Source organism: Apus apus, chromosome 10 (assembly GCF_020740795.1).
Source record: "Apus apus isolate bApuApu2 chromosome 10, bApuApu2.pri.cur, whole genome shotgun sequence".
Taxonomy (NCBI): domain Eukaryota; kingdom Metazoa; phylum Chordata; class Aves; order Apodiformes; family Apodidae; genus Apus; species Apus apus.
Window position 1 is genome coordinate 7,127,849 of NC_067291.1, and position 20,955 is coordinate 7,148,803.

General features: G+C 41.8%; 2 protein-coding genes and 1 long non-coding RNA gene across 3 annotated transcripts in view; 1 reads left to right on the forward strand and 2 right to left on the reverse strand.

The window, feature by feature from the left end:
• MINDY2 (MINDY lysine 48 deubiquitinase 2) overlaps positions 1-16,139 on the reverse strand; it is a 36,599-nt gene extending 20,460 nt beyond the window's left edge. The window contains exons 1-6 of the mRNA XM_051628491.1: positions 15,345-16,139; positions 8,327-8,384; positions 6,594-6,658; positions 2,297-2,455; positions 1,349-1,451; positions 658-800 (exon numbers count right to left, since the gene is read on the reverse strand). Coding sequence (XP_051484451.1) covers positions 658-800; positions 1,349-1,451; positions 2,297-2,455; positions 6,594-6,658; positions 8,327-8,384; positions 15,345-16,019 — 1,203 coding nt within the window. The 5' untranslated portion in view covers positions 16,020-16,139. The remainder of the gene's footprint in view (positions 1-657; positions 801-1,348; positions 1,452-2,296; positions 2,456-6,593; positions 6,659-8,326; positions 8,385-15,344) is intronic.
• An 831-nt stretch (positions 16,140-16,970) lies between these two features.
• Positions 16,971-17,491, reverse strand: LOC127388610 (uncharacterized). The gene is made up of 2 exons (XR_007890412.1): positions 17,317-17,491; positions 16,971-17,212 (listed from the first exon to the last, which is right to left on the reverse strand). It is a non-coding gene; the product is annotated as an uncharacterized LOC127388610 (long non-coding RNA).
• A 204-nt stretch (positions 17,492-17,695) lies between these two features.
• The window catches only part of ADAM10 (ADAM metallopeptidase domain 10), a 45,956-nt gene continuing 42,696 nt past the window's right edge, over positions 17,696-20,955 (forward strand). Inside the window, 1 exon segment of the mRNA XM_051628996.1 lies at positions 17,696-17,968. Coding sequence (XP_051484956.1) covers positions 17,914-17,968 — 55 coding nt within the window. The 5' untranslated portion in view covers positions 17,696-17,913.

Below are 20,955 nucleotides of genomic sequence, written 5' to 3' on the forward strand. Positions count from 1 at the left end.
TCTGCATCAGAACAAAGATGCTCCATAAATGATTGTAAACTTTCCAAGCCAGGTTCTTTATTCCACAGAGGAAGGAGTCCCAAAAGCATTAATCAAGTTCTCACTTTCTTTCTGAATGCTGGAACATCCCTTTCACAATTATCATTTTCCTTCCCCAGTTTCAGATTTGAAGTAATCTCTTCCCTAACAAAGGGAACCAATATTGTAGCTCATCTGAACTTCTCCAAATGTTTTGAACACCATGAAGGAGCTACTCATCTACTGGCCAAAATGTAAAATGAAGTTTTATATAATCTGAAAAAATGAATTAAATAAATTCATTCACTGTATCATTGCCAATCAGAAACTGTAAGTAAATTTAAGCCATGTAAGAAATGTATGTCACTATACATAGCCACAAAGGCAGTTAACACAGAAAGCAAACTGAACACAAAGGGAAAAGCTACAAAAAATTTAGTGAAAATGGATTCTAATATCTAAAACACTAATCAGTAGTTCACAAGTAATATTTGCTACAGAACTTACATTCACCATAAGCCATACTTACATATAACAACAAACTGGAATTTATTTCTGTTTCAAGACAGGGGAAAAATAATATTTGCTTTTAAATGAGAAAGCAAACCACCACAGTAAAGACAAAAATGTTGAATATACCTTGTATTTGGTCATGGTGCTAAAATGGTTGTTCCTGAAGAACACACAAAGCTCTCCCTCCTGGACAGCTGAAGTCAACTCACACAGTCCATGGTATGTCAACTGTGTAGCTGTGTTATTTAGAAATTGCTCAGCTACAAATCCTACAAAAGCAATACATACTGTTACATGTGTCTATTACATACTTCCTAATATATAAAACCTGGTTACAATGGTAAAATTTTTCCTATAGTTTCCCTACTAAGATGCCCCCTTAGTACCACAAATGTAAGGGAAAACATCCAGAGAGGAGAAAAGTAGTTCAAAGTTCTAAAACCTCAGCATTGCAGATAACCCTCACATTCAGAAATGCTATAGCCACTCCAATATTACTGATTTTTTCCTATCATATAGTATTTAATTCATGTTCTAATTATAGGAAATAATACATAGGCAAGTTCAAATCTGAATGCTGCCTGTGATACCTTTTCATAACATGACGTTCCCTCCAGCTTTTAAAAAAGTGTATTTAATAGAACAAGAGAACGAGGCTGCCCCTTGGAAATTGCATCAGAGAAGTTTAGAAGTCAAGCACAGTGCCTGCCCTGACTTCATACTTGTATCTTTACATACTGAGACCCACACACAAAATAAGTAACCAAGATTTGAAAGGGTAAATAACTTTGATAAATCACAGAAAAAAGTTACCCACCTTCACTAACCAGTTCACTGTTGTCCGACTGTTTACAAGAAATTATCTTCTCCACTAGCTGATTGTAACTGCAGTTACCAACTGCTTTTACTATGTCAGCAACCTGGAGCAGGAATAAACAACATACACAACAGAGAATTTACCCTCATGAAGAACAGAACACAACTGTAAGTTTATGGCAATTACTCATTAGAAAATCAGTTTCAACAAAAAGAGGATATTATCCCCCTAAAAACACAAGGCCAAGAAGTTTTTGCCCAGACTGTTACCATTTTGCTGTCTCAGATCCTTAAGCTAACACTTAACACCACCTAGAGGAGAGCATGAGGCATCAGTTCACTCAGTTGGATGGGGGAAAACCCAAGGGGATAACTGAACAGCAATTTTCATAAACAAGGCATGAAAATAAATAAATCTGAGGAAGACTTTTGCAGCCAAACCCAGTTTCTCCTTAAGCAAACAGTACTGTTTTACTGTTCATTAAATAATAGCATTAAAAATCAACTATGTTTATTAAGGATGCAGGGTTCTTTAATTGGTTCTAAGATCCTTAGTCCTCAAAAGCAGCAACTACTAAATCAAATTAAAGAAAGGAGGAAAGTACCCTTGCACTCCTTCCAAGTGCTCTCTAACAACCTTCCAAAAACAATGACTAGGAGTCCTTATCTAGCAACTTCCTGCCTCCCCCAGAACAACAATTCTCATTTACAAGATCATGAATTCAGGGTAGGTTTTGAAAGTTACTTTGACTATAGACCTGCAAAGCTAACACACTAAAAAAATATGTACAACAGTCTGTATTCACTCCTCTCTGAAGAAATTTTCTGATTAGATCTTTAAAAATAACCATTATCATCATTGTCGTTGACTCCAATTAAAATTCTGAAACATCTCATAATTCATACTAACTTATATTTTGCTTGCATTATTGAAAAAAAAAAGTATTACCTGAGGGTCCACTAACCATCCATGGTACAGGGGGATATCCAGAAGATCAAATACTATGCATTCAGGTGTGTATTCAAACACTCGTACACCTGTAAACTTCACATTGACATCCAGACCCGTTTGCAACTTATGCAGAATAGCCATGGCATCACTCATGTTCTGACAGCAAAAAGAAAAGATGACCAGTTTTACACACTTGGTGGCTGTAACACTTCATCATTTAGTACTCAACAATTTAACATTTAGAAATCAACAAACAGGGAAATTAGCTACACAACTGTTTCAATGCATATCCACATTATTCATTCCCTGTGTGCCAGAACAGATTTGCAAAATAAGAACTCTCCCTCCAATCAGCTGGATCTGATAGTTTCTTCTTCTATGTTCATAAGCTGCTTTTAGGCAGCTCCTACTTCTTTCAGCTATATTTCCCATAGTCACAAGATGGATATTTGCAAGAACTGGATTACAAAGCGCTCTCTTCAGGTTTCTACTCCACTTTTAAGTCCTGTCTCTGAGTCAGCCTGAAGTAGTTGCCACCACATAATCATACAAACATAGAATTGTTTTGGTTGGACCATCAAGTCCAACCATTAACTCAGCACTGCCAAGTCCACCACTAAACCATGTCTCTAAGCACCATATCTAGAGGTCTTTTAAATACCTTCAAATATGAGGATACCATCACTTCCTTGGGCAGCCTGTTTCAGTGCCTGACAACCCTTTCAGTGAAGTATTTTTTCCTAAACCTCCCCCAGCACAACTTGAGGCCATTTCCTCTTGTTCTATCGCTTGTTACTTGGGAGAAGAGTCCAACAGCCACCTCGCTACAACCTCCTTTCAGGTAGTTGTAGGGTCATCTCCCCTCAGTGTCCTCTTCTCCAGACTCAACAACCCTCTGACACTTCTCCTAAGACTTGTTCTCCAGACCCTTCACCAGCTTCATTGCCCTTCTCTGTACTCGCTGCAGTAAGCATATGCAGTATTTGCAAAAGATTTAGGGAAACTGAGGCACTTTGTTCTTTCTTCTTCTTGTTTTGTGTTCTGTTTACTTTTTTTGCTTTGTTTTGCAAAATTCTGTTGCTTAAGAGGAACTCAGGATTGCAACAATGGGGAGAAAAAAGCAAGACAAAAAAAAGTTCAGGTTGGCAATGGAGACAGAAGAGATTAACAGACTCAAACCACTGTTAAGAGACAGTTGTCTCCGTGTTGTTCTCTTTGAATGATAAGACAGTTAATGGCAAGAACTAAAATTAATTGAAACAATAAGAGAAGACAAAAACCAGAGAATAAGGATGACTGACTACAGAGTACAAAAAATGAGAAAACACAGAGCCAGGCATATATGGGGTACATAGTAATGAGTTATCTTACTAAGTTAAAAGCAACTTGCTGAAATGCAGGAAAAACACAAATAAATGGATCCATTAACCAATACATTAGCTTGAGCATTCACTTCTGCAGCACAGTAGTAACAGAACAATGTCAACACCAGCCTGTATATTAGAATGTAAGGCAGACTTTACTGTTTTTAATAAGTCAGTTTAAGAAATCAGGCTATGCATCTTGTATTGTGAAGAATGTGCCAATTAAAACATACAAGAGTCACTAAGTAAACACAGTAAGTGAAGTAACTACATAATTCAATCCTTAATGATCCAATTCTAATCAGTTTTACATATCCTGGAAAGACCAATGTTACCTCCATCTCAGAAGAAGTTTTAGACATCTGTCAGCATGCAACAGAATTCTAAATCAAAACTTCTATGTAAAAATTGTGTAAACAGACAAATATTTAAAATAGTCTTGCCTACAAATCTTTGCACAACACTTTACACATGCAACAGTGTTGCTTCACTAAGGCACACAGCAAAGATTTCACATTCACCAATCTCAGCATGTTAGCCAAAGGAGTTAAGATACTCCTCTTACTGGTATGCAAGTTTAAATGTACTTTTTTCTTAATAAAATGACAGTAGGACAATAAGCTTGCTTCTACTTTGAGTAATTTCAGTTTAGATGCAACTTCTGAAAAATTCCTTTGGTAAGTCTATAAACAGACATATTTCATTGTTCCTAAGCAGATTTACATCTGGAATACTCCCAGGAGAGGTGAAGCTTACAAACTACTTGATAAAGCATAGCTATAAAACAGTGTCATGGTCATTATCCAGTATCTGCACTTGACAGTGGTTGCTATAAATGATAGAGTTTTACTACTTGAAGCCCTTTTAACTGCAGCATTGCATGAAGTTTCTATTACCAAGAAGGTAACAGCTTCCACTACTTTATTATGTGTTGCTTCATCCTTTTGAGAATTTTTCGATATCGCAATACTTAGAATTTAGCAAGATTTTAAAGTAATTCTCAGGACCTGGCTCAGAATTCTGAATTTTTTGAAAGTTAATGTTATAATAGCAAACCAAGTCACCTTAGTTAAGTGCATCTTGTTAGTAGGGAGCAGATATAAAGTATAAAACCTATCAGATGTGTTTTGGAAGAAATAATGCTATATTCTTCCTCTACTAAATGGACAGTATGACAGACTATAGCAATTCAGCAGTAGCCAGCCACAAATTCAGATCATACATCTTACAGACATTAGTTGTAGTAGCAAACTTTTTTTTAATGTTACTTTGTAAACAAAACAGGAACATGAACTGTCTGGAAAAATGCAGAAGTTTCTCACTACAGTTTGAACAGTATTTCTGTTTAGCTATTTCCGTACCATCAAAGCAACAAGCTTCTAAAAAAGTGAATGCAAATAAGCACAAATATAAATACACAGAACAGTTGAGCTCAGAAGGGATCTCTCTAAGTTATCTGGTTCATCACCACTACTTAAGCAGGGCCACCTAGAGCCAGTCGACCAGGACTACGTCCAGACAACTTTTGAGTATCTCCAAGGATGGAGACTCCACAATCTCCCTGGACGACCTATTCTTACGTTTGTGTATTAGAACTTGTGCTTTTAAAAAAAACAAAATAATAAAAAACAACAACTTTCATTCAAATACTTAATTAAATCCCTCAAAAGAAAGTTGCAGCTGAAATTAGTATCTTGGCATGATGTTGTAATTATACTAAAATCAAGCATTACAAATCCAGCTGTTTGAAAAAATTACTGGAATTTCTTGTATAAGAAAATACATTATTTTAGTCAAATAATATTAACCGTGTGACAAGATGAACACGATATTAACATCAAGAACTAGTTCTAATGCTTCTGATAAGTAATAATTTTACAACACTCAGTTGCCTAATTAGTTTCTTTACAAGTACATTCAGAACAGAAAGTTTCTTTAAAATTGTACAGGTAAATATTTAAGGAAAAGGTTTGTGATATTTACATAATAAACCCACATAGCTGAGCACAAGAAAGCCACAGAAATTGTACTTTAACCAGGTATACAGTTTTGATCATCCTCCTGTAAGTTGGTTATAGCTATAATCTTCTACAGCATAGAGCTGTGTGGAAAAAAATGTAGCTAATTTTGTAGTTACAAAAATAATTGATATAATTTGATACAACTTTGGAGTTTGAATTATTGAAATAGTCCATATTCAATATTCATTTCAACTATGTCAAGATACTTGATTTGGTTTTCAACACTGAACGAGAGCCAGAAAAAAAACCCTAGTAATAAACAGAACTAGCTTGAAACATAACACCTATAATAAATTCAAAACACTTTTCTGTGAGTAATCAAAAAACAGCTATTAGCACAGAGTTTGAAAAATTTCCTCCAATATATACTACACTAATATTTTTTTAAAAACTGATAGCATTATCTTTAACATAGAAAGACTTCTATGGTAACAAAAATAGTGGTCAGCGTAAATAATACTGCCTTTCATAATATGGAATTAACCTCTTTGTCATGACTTGGACCAGAGATCGCTTTCTGGCTCAGTTTACATCCTCAGAGAAAGTCTAGCAAGGATCACAGAACACAGCACACTGAAGGACACACAGTAGAAGGCTTCAAAGGGCAACCACCCTGCTGCATATTTCCATCAGCACTTCATGTTATAATTCCTTGGTAAAACCTAAATTGTTTCATTACACTCATTGCTGGCAAAAAAAAAAAAAAGTAATTTATTGTGCTAATAGATACCAAGTTTTTCTTCAATAATAGGAAGTATTTATAAGTAATACCCTACATCAAGCCTAGAAAAAAAACAAACCCAAAAGCCTAACTACAAACAATGGTTTTTGTGCTTGTTTTTAATGAGGTATTTAGGTGAGAAAAAAAGTTTTAGTTCCTTCAGACACAGTATTTTAGAAGCTTCTTACCTGCTCATAATTAAGACGCTGAATTTCAGATATCTCTTTAGGTTTTGCATCAAGAATATAGTCTCCTAAAAAAAGAAAAAAAAAATGTTGTTCCACACTCAAAGCTTCAACACTTCTACAAATACTTCTGACTGAAGCTCACCGATCATAAATACCATCAAAGTTTTCTATCAAATTCATGAGAGCGTATTGTTTTATAACCAGAAGTATAATTATGGAGTAAAATATGAATGAATATTAAAAGCATAGTAATACCATATTATGAAATAAAATTAAAATGGCCAATGTTGTTACTAAAGCAACATTTGAATCTTTTTGGGTATCTTACCAATCTCTTTATTCAGAAATTCACCTCCCTCTTTGCCTCAACTTAAAAAACACAAAAAGTCAAACTGCTCACAATAAGGTATGTAAATGCATAATGTAAAAATGCAACTGCTTATACCAACTGATACAATGAAAATTTTATCATATGCTTCCATACACCAATAATTCTGAAAGTCTTGTATTCCATCTGTGTCTAAAACACAAATGTAACAAAACATTTTTAGTGTTTAGTATCCAAAAACCGTCTCACGAAAATTATTCAGATTTTATTTCAATGCTTTTTGAATTTATTCCCTTACTCCATTTCTAAAAAAAAAAATGTTTCTATTAAAAGAAAAATATAATTACAGGTTTCCTAATTCATAATATTTTAAGACAAGATTGTTCAAAATAGTTGAAGGGCTTTTTTTTTTTAATTATTTTTTTAAGCTGTAGAAGAACCTGCCTCAGCTAATCCTGTTGACTGAATAGGAACCTAACTAATTTGAGAAGGTAATTTTGTTATTAAATTTAATAAGATAATTCCAGAAGATAATATAGGCCTTCAGGAAAGAATACATGCAGTTAGCCAGCTATGATTAGCAGCAACTTCTGATAGTATTAATCTATCAACAGAATTAGAAGAAACGTTTAGACACAGGCAACAAGATTTCTTAAGGTTTATTTTTTTGAAAATATGTAATTAATTTTTTTCTTCCACTGAAAGATTCAGGGATATGAGTTTAAAAGGAACAAGATACATTTTTTTTTACAAGCAAAAAGAAATAAAATATAGTAAGCTCTCTTTTTAATTCTACTTAAGAAAAATCCAACCTAGTCTATTAAGCTCCCATGTCTTATATTTGTTGGGCTACAAAGGGAAAGCACTACGTTACATTTACCTTAACTGCAACTGCATTTTTAACACCTGGATCATTCCAAACTGTTGAAGTTACAGACTTGGCAGATGGAAACAACTGCAGTTTTGCTGAACACTGAATCTGGTAACAGAGTAGTGCCTGCAAATGAGGCCCCAATCACTGTGATGACCAAATTAATTTTTTCTGTTACTTTAACTGAGTTATATTGTCAAGGATTACTGCAGATAATTCATGGCACAGCTGACTTACTACATTCTGTCATCTATAAGAAGGCAACATTCTAAGAGACATGAATTAGTTAAAGTCTACCAATTGTTGCAGTTGGTACAGCTTAGTATGCCAGAAGTAGACACACCACTTTGGAAAGTAATACAGAAAATTTCTAAAAGCAGTTAAGGAAAAGCATGTGTAACTGAATACTACAAGTTTTCTTGAAGCATGCGTTCAAATAAAGTTGAATAGTAAATAGATAAAACAGTTCTCCTATACTACTACTCACTAGTAAGTATAATATATAATTGAAAGCCATTTGTTGTAATTACTAACCCAAGTATTCCATCAGCTGTTCAGCTGTTATTATTTCCATCATTGGTGGCAGCTTGATCTGCAAAAGTAAAAGTATATTAGAATGTTGAAACAATACAATTTAGAAAGTATTAATAAGGTATTTCTAGACCCTCTGATCACATTTACCTCACCAATTTACAAGAGCATTATCGTACTGGGCTGAAAGACATTCCCAAGACCTCTTTTAAATAACAGCTATGAGCAGAGATTTAAGAAGGCGTTTTGGTTTTCAGAGAACCACATGCACACAGCACTTTCTCTCCCTTGCAGCTCTCTGCACAGTGTTCCATACTCTCACCAAAACATTTCACCAGCATTCTCCCTCGACTTCACTGGAGCTCACTCACTGCACTAGCTCAGCTGCAAGCACCCAGGACGAACAGACCGGGAACTGTAGCCACACTCAACTAGGAAAATTTCACCTTACTCAGAAAAAGTCTTTGACCCCCTGCCTTCATTTTAAGTCTTAACTCAGACAGTTCCTGCAGAGAGACAAGAGGCAGTAGAGAATCTGGCGACAGCAGCTGCTGGGACAGGGAAGCCAAGACTCCTGTAGACAGGAGGAAATGACCTCCCAGCCTCTCATCCCGTGCTCACATTTCAAGGGTTTGGTGTTTGGTTTAACTTCATACAGAGATGGCAACACAGAACTCAGTGGTGAAGCTTCCATTCCCCTCTCCCCTGACCTTTTCCTGTCATCATCACCTGCTAAAACCAACCCCTCCAGCAGCAGCCAGATATTCACTTCCTCCATCCCGCATCCTGGAGGAACATTTTGCTTGCATGCTTCCATTTACACATCTGCCTGCAGTAACAGCCAAGGCACAACAACATAGAGGCACACTCTGGCAATCTGAATGAATACCATAGGAGTATACTGTCTTTAACCACCAAGTGCTCAGTTTTTTTCTGCAAAAATATGAAATTTATTTTTCCAGGGTTTGAAGAGGGGGTGTTGGTTTTTAAGCTCTCTCTTCATTCTTTAATCTTCACATCCTCTCTCTCTTTGTCATCTTACAACCAAAAGTCTAGAGAGCCTAGTATTTATTTTATTAAGAGTTTCTGTTCCAGGTTCTTCGACACTTATCACTGTTCTCCTTGACAGGGATAGAAAGATGTGATGTGCGATTGTTAGCTCATGCCTAAGATTTCATGGGCTCCAACTACATTGAACGTGGTGGAGAGGAAGGAGGAAGTAGAAAGCCATGAGATGGAAGAACAACATATATGAAGCCTTTAAAGCAGCAACCTAAACTCAAAAATACAGTACAGCAACTGTTCATATTGTGATGGAGAGGCTTTCCTTCCCACTCTGAAAACCAAGCTATTTTAATAACTTTCCAGAGAAAATGAGGTGTGATTCAACTAAATCTATCTCACTGCCAATTTTAAACATACTTGACAGAAGGGAAATGTCTGAAAATATATGGATTTACAAGATGTTTACAAGTAAGAATACTTACTCTAGCTACGTCTGAAGTGGTTCTGGAACTACAAACAGTACTGATGCATCAGTATAATATGAAGGAAAATCAGCATTGCTCCCTCAACTACTAGCAAGACTACCATGGTAGTTCTTTCAAGATTGAAGTGAGCTCTTTTTATTATTAAAAAAACTTTCCTATCAGCTCAGCCAGCATTGGGAGTTTCTGCTCTGCACCACGTTTGGGAATCTAAGTATATCCACACTACAAACGGTAGGTGTAAAGCGTGCTTACATGGGTTACCTATATTTGAGCTCTACATAACTCCTGGCATAAACGTATGTTTCCAACTTTATGGATTGAAGAAGGTATTATTTTTATCATTACTTAACCTGAATTTTTGCTGACAACTGTCATACTAAGCAATTATTGATTTTTTTTTCTGAAGAACCAAAGCAAAGTAACTCATGCTTTCTCGTATCTGCAGAATCTCTCATAGTTGGATATTTTAACAAGTTAAACCTCAAAATTAACTGTTACATGAAATGCTAAACCAAGTTAATGGATTACTTGACAACACAGCTTTAGGGCTAGCTTGTTTTGTGGGACCTTGATCACAACTTTCAAGTGGACTAATTAGGTTCCAACACAGACCTAAGTACTTCTGAACACACCTGACTTGAGGAAATAGAGAGAACATGACATTTCTGAATTTTGCAGAGCTTCATTGTGAGTGCTTATGCCACAGGAAACATACAAAAAAAGAGGAAATGTGAAAGAGAAACACCTTCAAAATTGAGAGAAAAAAATAATCGTACAGAACCACAGTCATTTTCCACATAAACCAACAGAAGAAAATAATGCCAGCAATCATACTGAAATCTATTATTTTGAGGGATAAGTTTTCCCTATAGGTTTCAAGGCTTAGTTGCTACATTTCACATTAACATTATATTTTAGGAAAAAATGTGTTTCCTCAACTCTCACACACTTCTCATACCCCTCTATTGCAGTTTCCTGATCTTTTGCCCCAATCTCTCTTCCTAGTTCTAGTTACTTTTCATTTCCTGCATTCAGGAATGGGAAACTAAATAATTCTTGCCCAACGATGTGAGTTACAGTTGAGCCACCTTTGTAAATAAAAGACAAAATTGGTAAGCACATTTTCAAACTGAGCAGTTTGTCTAGTACAACTTATACCATTTCTATGTATTAGACTGCAAACTAGAAAACTACATATTTTTAAGTATTTTCCACTGTATTGTCCCATTCTTCAGAAGGCCTAAAAAATAATTGATATGGTCCTGCACAGAACCTAACACTTCCAAAAATACTATACCTATGCAAAGAGGCCATGCAAATTTCTAATGGCTTATTTATAGTCTCAAAACATTTCTATCTAAAATATGCAACTCCCCTGGACTCGGTGTTCCAGGAGAAGCAAGTGCAGCTTCATCCTGCCTTGACAAAAAAAAACAGTATTTCCTGCAAATAAGCTTCGTAAATGTACCACGCAATAGCCTGATAGTATGTGCTGCTGCTCAATAACCTTAACATCATCTCCCTCGACCATGTTTCCTTCAGTCCCTCAGAGCAGCCTTCCTGCTCTGGAAAATACACAGCTACAGGCCTCCTGATTTGTAAGCTCAACTCATCCCACGGATGCAGGGAGGAAGGCTGCCAAGACCTCTGCTGAGCGCTCCTCAGAAGCTCACCAGCAACCCACCTTCAAAGGCTGAGCAAGTTCATCTGAACAATCTGTGCAAATTCTGGCCATAAGGAGGCTTAGCTCAGTAGCAAGAAAAAGCAGATCACATGCAAAGAGTCAGTGCCAGACCTCAGACCAACCACTGTCACTGCTGCCCCTGACAAGTCAAATGGATATCAGCAGGACCATACTGTACTCAGTTCCGCTGAAAAACAGGCCATTTTTTTTTGAGAACCTAAAGCCAAAAATTTCTAACTCACAACATTTTTGCTGTACCTCTTCTCTGCGCCTCAGTTTTGATACATTTAAGCAAAATTACCATTTAATGCAATGCCAGAAGTTAGCCAAAAGTGGTGCATGGCCTACACCTCACAGAAATCACAGAGTACTTAGAAAAGCAAGTTTTGCATTGCTAAGCTTAACTGCACAGTGAGCCACGAGTCTGAGGAAAAACCAAGCGGTCTTCAGACAAACAATCCAAGAGACAGCATCCTACACTACTCTAGATCACAAGATACAACCCATGCTTGTACATATTTCAAAAATACTTGCTTCAATAGCCTAATTCTGTTTCCATTACCATCACAGATGCCTAGTTACTGCACTGTTTTGCACAAGTTACTTTTTCAAGTTAGTATCACACTGCTTTTGTTTCCTTTTTACTTAGAAGAACTTTGCTGTAACACTTCTGTAAGCAGAAGTCCTCAGCTCTATCTCCTAAAGCCTAAACTGCAAGATAAGCTTATACAGGCAGTCTGCAAAACACACACCATTCTAGAACAGCAACTATTCCATAACTGCAGCATTTAAAAGTACAGCTCCTAAAATCTGCCACCTTCAAGTTGTATATCCAAACTCCTTTGAAAGCAGCGGATAAGAGAGAGGGAGCAGTTTTACTGCAAGCTTGGTTCCAAAACCTAGTATCAGTGGAAATAAGTTTCAGCACCCCCTACAGGTTCTCCTATTTCATCATTTCAGACACAGAACTTAAAAAGAATCATTTTAAAGGAGTCTTTATACCTGTACTCTAAAATAAAACTCTAAAATAAAAAATACCTCCATAAAGCATAATAAAAACTGAATAATTACTAGGAACAGAGAAGAATTTTGCTCTGTTAAGGAACAATATCTTCATAACCACTAAGAAGAAATATTTTGAGTATTTAGCACACTTACCTACGGTATATCTTAAGCAAATTAACAAACTACCTATAGCCTTCATTGAGTAAAGAGACATCACAGAAAAACTTTAAATGAGGGCAACTCAGACACACAAACAGAAGGTCATAAAACTGTTAGTGTATTTAAAACAACACTTAGTGTGGGGGTAAGAAGCTTGCACTTTGACGAGCTGAAATACCTGAAAAGCTGAGTTCTCCTTACTACATTCAAACATTCATCTGAGATTTTAGGCATAAATGTTTCCCTAATTAGGGACTACATACCAGCTAAAGGCTTCCCACTTATTACTCACTAGTAAATAAAGATTTTAGTTATAAGCAAATTGATTATGTGCCACACTTGTCACAAACAACGAAATTTAATTTTCATTGATGCACAGCTGATACATACTAATCTCAAGGTTATCACTCCCATTCTGGAATAACAGAAGCATGTAATTGGGCAAGCAAATGGAAGCATCTGTGAAAACTTGAGAACTAGTATTGTAACTATTGTTTCTCAACTTTGAGCACTTGTCTCTGTTAGCTGAAGTGACATGAAACCATATATACCTACAGGATAACCAGAACTCTCCATCTTGTCAGGACAAGACCTTCTGAAAGAAGACAGTGGCTGATACAGAGAAGAGAGCGCAAAGGTTAACTCTTTACCTTATTTTTCTCTGTTGTAGTTCTATTTCTCCATGCTATCTTCTTCTTATTCCATGTTCTTTTTCCCTACTGTACAGTTTCTTTTCACCTAAAACATACTATGGTATTCTCACTCTGCTTTCACTTGTTTTCATCTCTTGATCTGCCTCCTTGTTCCCAAATTATAATTACCTGACCCAATCTAGTGTTCACCTTGGTTCAGGAGAAGCAAGAAAGATGCACTGCCAATAAGCTTTCCACTCCAAACAATGCCAGCTCAGTTCTTGACTATAAACTTGGGAACACAAAGGCTAATTTGTAGGAAGGCACTAACTAAGAAAACTGATTATAGGCAGGGGCAATATATAACCAACCAACAGGTAAACCCTCAAGTATACAAACAGTCCGCCATATAATGGCAGTTTCACCTATTTAGCTCTGTCTCAACTCATGTAAATTCTACTGAGGTTTTATATATGCAGGCACAGCTATTTAAAACTCTTCCTCTAACCCTAGGAATAATAAAGGATAGGGCACTCCCAAGAGGTATTTTGATTTTCACCTGTTTATAGAACTGAGTATCACCTTAATTCTCACCATGTAATATTTGATCAAGGCAGTATAACAGCTAAAAATCTAGACAGAAAAAAGCAATCATATCTTAAAGAAGGTAAAGGAAAAATGCTAAGGAACAAAACCTCAAAAAACTTGAATGCAAACAACAAAAACAGTGCTGTCCCATTTATATGCTTTCAGTAAATGAAAGGTTAAAAAGGCAAATCCTGTAGCCAGGTGTTTCTTTTAAAATACCATCACACAGGATGATAAGGAATCATAAGTTCTTCAAGGCCCTCCACTCAGCCCTCAACATTAAGGAGGAAGCACAGAAAGTGAGTGTTAAATACTTAAGTCTAGAGACAACCATAACACCCTCTTGAGGATAAGGCAACACTTTATAAAGTTACACACAACTTCCCTGGGCTGCTTTCATTGATGGCTAAATATCTACGTTGCTGCACCTACAGCTTTCCTCCTGATGTACAAGCTATCCTACTCAGGAAAATGAGCAGAAACTACAAGTTAAAAAAAACCAACACATTTCTAGAAAGTTACCTTCCTCTAAATAAATTTCTTCTATATTATTATTTCCATGTGGACCTTTTCCTATGTCACACCTGTAAACAACCTTCTACTCCTCCAAACCCAATTTTCTTTCCCTTGACAGTACAACACACAAGTTACTCTCAAAGTTGTCCCTCTCTTTGGCTCCATCTTACCAGCTCACCAATCTTTTGGGACTGAATTGCCGGCAGTTCTTGAGAAGTACTCCCTCACCCTTGCTTTGCAATGCACACAACCCTCACAGCTCTTCTCCAACGGGTATTCTTTCCGCATATAAATGCTAATAATTACATTATGCCATATATTTTAGTTGCTTAAAAGTTAAAAATAATTATTTTTAGAAAACAGGAACTCTGTATCCACAAAGGCTATCACAAGAAATTCCAGGTCTCAAAGGTGCACTCGATCACAACCTGGTTTACTCGTGAATTTAAATACAATCTATGCTGCATAACTGCACGACTGTATCCCTGTCCCTCAGACACTTGTACAAATCTGTACTTTGTACAATTCTGCATATATTTCATTATACAAAAACTAACCTATTTTCCCAAAATAATGCCTACGTTTTCAGTGCTATACATAGTAACGTTCACTTACTAGAAATCTGCACACACCTGCACACCATATATTGCTCAGTTTAGTAAAACATCATCAAGATTTTCTGCTTTAAGGCGACAACGAAGCAGGTCTACACACGACCGCGGGAGCTAAGCAGTGTTTCGGCAGCGCACTGCAACTCATTTATTTTCCAGGCTCTCTACGCGAGATGCGCGCTCAACAGCAGCGCGAAGCCCGCGTCCCCCGCGGCACAAACTTCCGGCGATGCACGAAGGTGGCTTTGGCACAGGTGCCTCCCCACACGCACCGCCCCGCGAGCCCCGCCGCCCCCCGCCATGGCGGCGGCAGAGGCCGCGCCGCGCACCCCGTACCTTCCAGGCCAGCAGCAGCACGTTCATAATGGCCAGCAACGGGCAGGGGCCGTTCTCGTTCTGGGTGATGACGGGCGTGTTCTCCTCCTTCCAGCGGACCCACTTGATGTGGTAGACGGACTGGCCCGGGAAGCGCTCCTTGGAGGCGGAGAGGAGCTGGGATCCCGCCGCGGGCCTGTCCTCGTCAGGCTGCGGGGCCGGACCCCCCGAGGCGGCCCCCGCCACCACCGCCTCCTCGGCGTCGCTGTTGAGCTCGGAGCTGCTCGGGCAGCAGGAGTGCAGGTTGGAGAAGGACTCCAGTGAGTCCAGGCTCCGGGACTCCTCCCCCGGCGGGCTGGGAGCCCCGCTGCTCCCGGAGCCGGCCCCCGCGGCACCGCTCTCCGAGGTAGGCGCCGCGTCAGGGCTCTCCGGTTCCGCCAGACCCGTGCCGTCCGCTGCCGGCGGGCTGTCCTCCGCGGCCCGTGCGGGAGACGCCGTCTGAGGGGCTGTGGCGGGAGCGGGAGCCCTCGGAGGGGAAGGGCTGCGCCGCCCGCCGCCCTCCTCCGCCGCCGCGGGCCCGTCCCTGCAGTCGCCCTCGCCTGCCACCGCCTCTTCCAGGAGGAGCTGGCTGGCAGCGCCCCCGCCGCCCCTCTTCAGCGAGCCCTGAGGCGGCGGGGGCTGCGCCAGGCTCTCCATGCCCGGCCCGCCGGCCGCCCGGCTCCTTCCTTCTCTATTGGCACCGCAGCGGCTGAGCCTTCGCCAACAGCGCCCAAGACGCCATAACAGCAACGACAGCTCCGCCCCGCCGGGGACGTGTGGGCGGGAGGGGGAAGCAGCCGCGGGTCACAGGGGGCCCGGGGCGGGGAAGGGCGCCCCGGGGGCGGGGCCGGCGGGGCGGGGGAATCCGCCGTGGGGGCGGGAGGCGGCGGCGGGGCCGCGGGCCTGCGGGGAAGGGGAGGGAAACAGGAGGGGCGTGCGCGCGCGGGTCTCCGCGCGGGGCCGGAAGGGGCGGCACGAGGTGCGGGGCAGGGACGCGGGACCCGCCGCGGGGCAGGGAGCGGGAGGTGCCGGCCCCCCATGCCCGGCAGGGCAGGCCCGGCCCCGCCGCGCCCAGCGCCTCCCGGCCCGGCGTGCGGGAGCTGCTGGGGCCGCGCCCGGGAGGAACCGCGGCGGGACCAGCGGCCGCCGAGCTCACAGGGAGCTCTGATCACGGGAATTCCCCTTTCCCCAAGTTTTCGTTGGGGTTTGTTGGGTATCTGCATCCTAACAATAGGATCGTAGCGAGATAATGTAAGAACTAACGCAGCTGTATTACTCGGACTTCACTCTAATGAACTTAATTTTCTTCTCCCTCTATAGAAACCTGCAGCTTTTAGTACCTCTTTTTAAATACAGTTTTGGGAAGATAAATTCTTCTCTTATTTTCTCTTCCTGAACAGTCGCATCAACTTTAGCAGCCTTATCCGAAGTACATTTATTATAATTACTTTCTACTAAACATGTTTGTGTCGCGAGTTTTTCCGGCTCTAACAGCATTAGCGAGGGATTTTTAATGCCTAAAGTGAAACAGGCATGGAAAAGACAAATAGAAGGGGCATGAAAGCAAACTGAGAGGCTTGTCACAAACCTTCATACAAAAAATAAATCTTTGAGTCAGCATTTTTAATGTATGAATTAGCAGATTGACAAAGAGGAAATGAAACGTTTTGCCTGAAGAGCTCACGTTTTTATCTTCGTCAGAGGATTTTCCATTACACTTGAATCGTGAAGGTTGCTCAACACAGTCTGACAATGAGGAAATCCCTGTTCGGGGAGACAACCGCATTGCTGCACAACGCGTAGGGCGCCAAGGGAAACTTGTCCTGAAGCACGAGGCGAAAAAGAAGTTTCTGCAAGGAGAGATGCAGGAAAGCAGCCGGTGCGGTGCAGGGTGCACGGCCCCACGGCTGTTACACCCAGGGTACAGCCAGACTGACAAGTACAGCTCATGCACCTGCTCATTCCTTCCCTCCGAGGACGTAGATACCGGCAGCCTCGGGTCCTGAGAGGCCCCGGGAGGCTGCAGCCGCTCCGCGCCCCGTGGGCAGGCCCCGCGTGGCGACAGTCCCCAGCCCGCCCCGCCGTGCCCGCGGAGCCCCGGGCGGTCCTGCCGCCGGGCCCTGCCCGGATTTGCCGCCCTGGAAACGCCCCTTCCCGCGGCGCGGCGGAAGCAGCGGGGAAGGCCCCGCCCCGCCGGGCCCTGGGCGCGCCCCCGGGGCCGCCCTGACGCCGCGCCCGGTGAACGCGCTTCCGCCGCGCCCCGCCCCTTGCGCGAGGCCAGCAGGGCGGCGCGGTGCGCGTGCTCTGGGCGTGCCCCGCGGCCCCGCCCCGCCGGTGGCGTCGCGCGCGGGAGCGGGGGCGGGCGGAGGAAGCGGCGCGCGGGGAGCGGAGCGCGGCGCTGCCGGGCGGTAACCGATCGGCGGGGGAGCGCTCCTCCAGAGCGGCGGGGGACAAAGCGGAGGGAGGCGCGGAGCTCGCCCCTCCCCATCCCGGCGCTGGCTGGGGTGGATGTGCTGTGGGTAGGCGGTGGCGGGGCCTGGGCCCGGTGAAGATGGATCTGGCGGGGACGATAATCCTGCTGTGCTCCTGTGCGGCGGGCGCCGGAGGTGAGGAGCGGCCGCGTCCGCCCGGCCCCGCGGGGCCCTGGCCTGCGGCCCTGGCTCGGGGCTGCCAGCCTCCCTCCCTCTCTCCCTCCCTCCCTCCCTCCCTCCCTCCCTCTCTCCCTCCCTCCCCTCCGCTCCCTGCCGCGCTGTGGGGCCGGGGCGCCGGGCCCCGCTTCCCTCAGCTCCCCGGCGCCAGGCCGCGGCTGGGCCGCCGGACGGGACTCACCTTGCTGCCCCCCGCTCCCGGGCACGGTCCGCGCCGTCCTGCCCGGCTGTCTCCCCCCGGCGCCTGGCGCCGGTGCCGCGTCCCTGCCCCTTTCCCAGGACTTCCCGTCGCTGAGGACCGAGTCAGCTGTTCTCCTTCGGTCCTGGCGCCCACCCGCCCGGCCGTGCCTTCTTCCCGGCTCCGCGTCAACCCCTCGGGGCTTTCCTCACGGTCCCAAGGAGCGGCTTCCCGGTTACCTCCCTCCGCCCCGTCCCTTGCCCGCGCCAGCCGGCGGCCTCGGGCAGCTGGTGGGGGGGGGGGGAGAGGCGCTCCCGCCGGGCCGGGCGCTGCGGGGGTGCGGGTGCGGGGCTGCGGGGGCGGGGGCGGCCCCAGGTGTCCCGCTGCGGTCCCGGGCCTCGCCTTTCCCGCGGCCGCTCCCTGCTCCCCGAAACCAGGAAGCGCGGGGGCACGGAAAGTTCAGCTTAAGGAAATAAAAGACGAGCCCGGGTTTTTCCTGCACTGAGACTGCAGCTTCCAGCAGGGTCTTGCTCCCTCCTAGGCCAGAAGTGCGTGTGTGTGTGTAGGGGGGACGTGGAACTTTGTAGCGGCTCCCGTTACGAGTTGATTTTCAGCATTAGGGAACTATCAGGGTAGTTACTTTACTGGTTTTGGTAATGCTTAATCGGTCAAGTCATGTTAGGGAAATAGTTTCAAATTTTTACAAGACTAGACACACTGGGAAGGGTTGAGTTCTGAGCGTGTTTGTAGAGAAGGATGGGTGGAGTAGGTGATAAGGACTTTGTTCCTCTGTTTCGTTTGGCAGCTCCTCTTTTATCTGGGCTCTACATCTGTGTGCATCGATATGTACGTTTACTAGCAAAGAATCAAGCCCTAAATCCTGGTCTTTTACATGTTCTCATAAAAGTAACTTCAAAGTATGTGAAAGCTTCAGTAGGCTGTGTTTGTGGCTCGGCTGTGAGATGGAAAACAAGCTGATTTGCATGGTCAGAAGCCATACCGTTAGTTTTGTGATTAGCAGTGGTATACACAAAAGACTTTGCTGGTGTCTTTTCTCTCATAAATTCTTGTAAACTGTCGAGGTATTTCAGACTTAATTATTGGCATACTTTTCAAGGCCTCTTTGTTTTCTGAACTAAACTGTGCTGGCTCAGAATTAATTCAAAGTGATTCATTAACCTGCTGTGAGGGTTGATTTCATTGTTTAATTCTAGTCAGGCAAATATGCCTTAAAGTTAAAATCACAGTAATCACGTGAAAAGCAGTCCTCTGCATATATAGAAGCAAGTTCATGAAGTGTATTTTATTTTAGAAATTCATGTTAATTTTTTTTAATTTGAGTGCCACCTTCGACATTTCTGGCATTAGGAAGCACACCTCACTAGTGGGTAACAGAAGCACATGTCTTTCAGTGCTTCAGTATAGGTAAATTTTTAAGGAAAGCCTAATAATGCTGGATAGTAATCCAGAAATGATGGCCAAAACACATACTCAAAATATCCTACAAAATGTTTCTGGTAAAAATTCCAATGTAATTATGAAATATTTATCACAGTTCTCTGTGAATTACAGTTATTTTTTAATATTATAATTCTAACTGTGTTCATATTTCTGCAGTTTCTTAAGTACTGTAAATGTTTTAATTTACTGAAAAAGAGTTGATTTGCATGCTGTACTTACCTGTAAAGTTGTCTAGCTTTAAGCCATCTAAGTATTCAATAGTAATAGTTTCAGAAATTCTTTCATCTCCACTTCTTTCAAAAAGTGCTCCTCTCTGTATGTTGAGTCTAAGATTGGAATATTTTTACAGGATAACTGAGTTTGCTGAACTCTTTCAGAATTAGACAGGGCGTTGTGCCTGTTTACCTTATACTCTATTGCAGTAGTCTGTAGATACAAAGGTATATTATAGATTAACTGAACCAATTGTAAGTTTAGTTCACAGCTAAGTATGAATCACAAAATCAATGCTTTAAAATACTAAGGTGCAACGTAATTGAAATGGTTTATTTGAGGAGAAGGATTAGGGTGATTTAATTAATGCCTGAATGAAAGATAGTTGTTATGATTGAAAAAATTGTTCTTTTGTAGTTTATATTCTTAAAATCAGGTAAGAGGAATGCAACAAAGAGCAATCAGTAGCATTACTGCACTAATGAAGGGTACTGCAATGTCTATATTATCCTGCTTTGTAACTGTCTGTATAGTTTATGCTTAAAACAGACAAGTTATCAGCAGTTTTGTCTGGTAGGCCCTGAAGCATGTTCTTGATCAGGTTTTGCTACTAGATTACTTTTAGGGCTCTAAAAGTGATTTGAAAGAAGTTTTTCTTTCTTTGCTATCACTGAATAAATATGACCTTCATAAAATATGGTCCAGGATGTCAGTTTTAATAGTTTCAGTAGTGTGAGAAGAAAAAGCCACTCTTGTTTTTTTTGAAATTGGCAAAAAGTAGACTGTCTCGTGTAGATATATTTATCTTAGGTTCTAGATTTTTAAGAATTCTTAAAAAAAAAAAAAGGTTAATCTCAGCATTCTCCCCAATACCCTTGAAAGTGCTTGGCTGAAGAGATCTATTCACTGCCTGGTGCTATTAATAATTTTGACATGTATAAAGTGGTAGTTTAGGCAATAGTATTTGTAGCTTTTAGTAGCATGCTTTGTTGCATGTTATGAATATATATGCAAATATATTAAACAGTACTTAAATATCTATACCTAATGATGTTATTTGAGGAATGGAAATAACTTCTAGGACCTTTCCTTC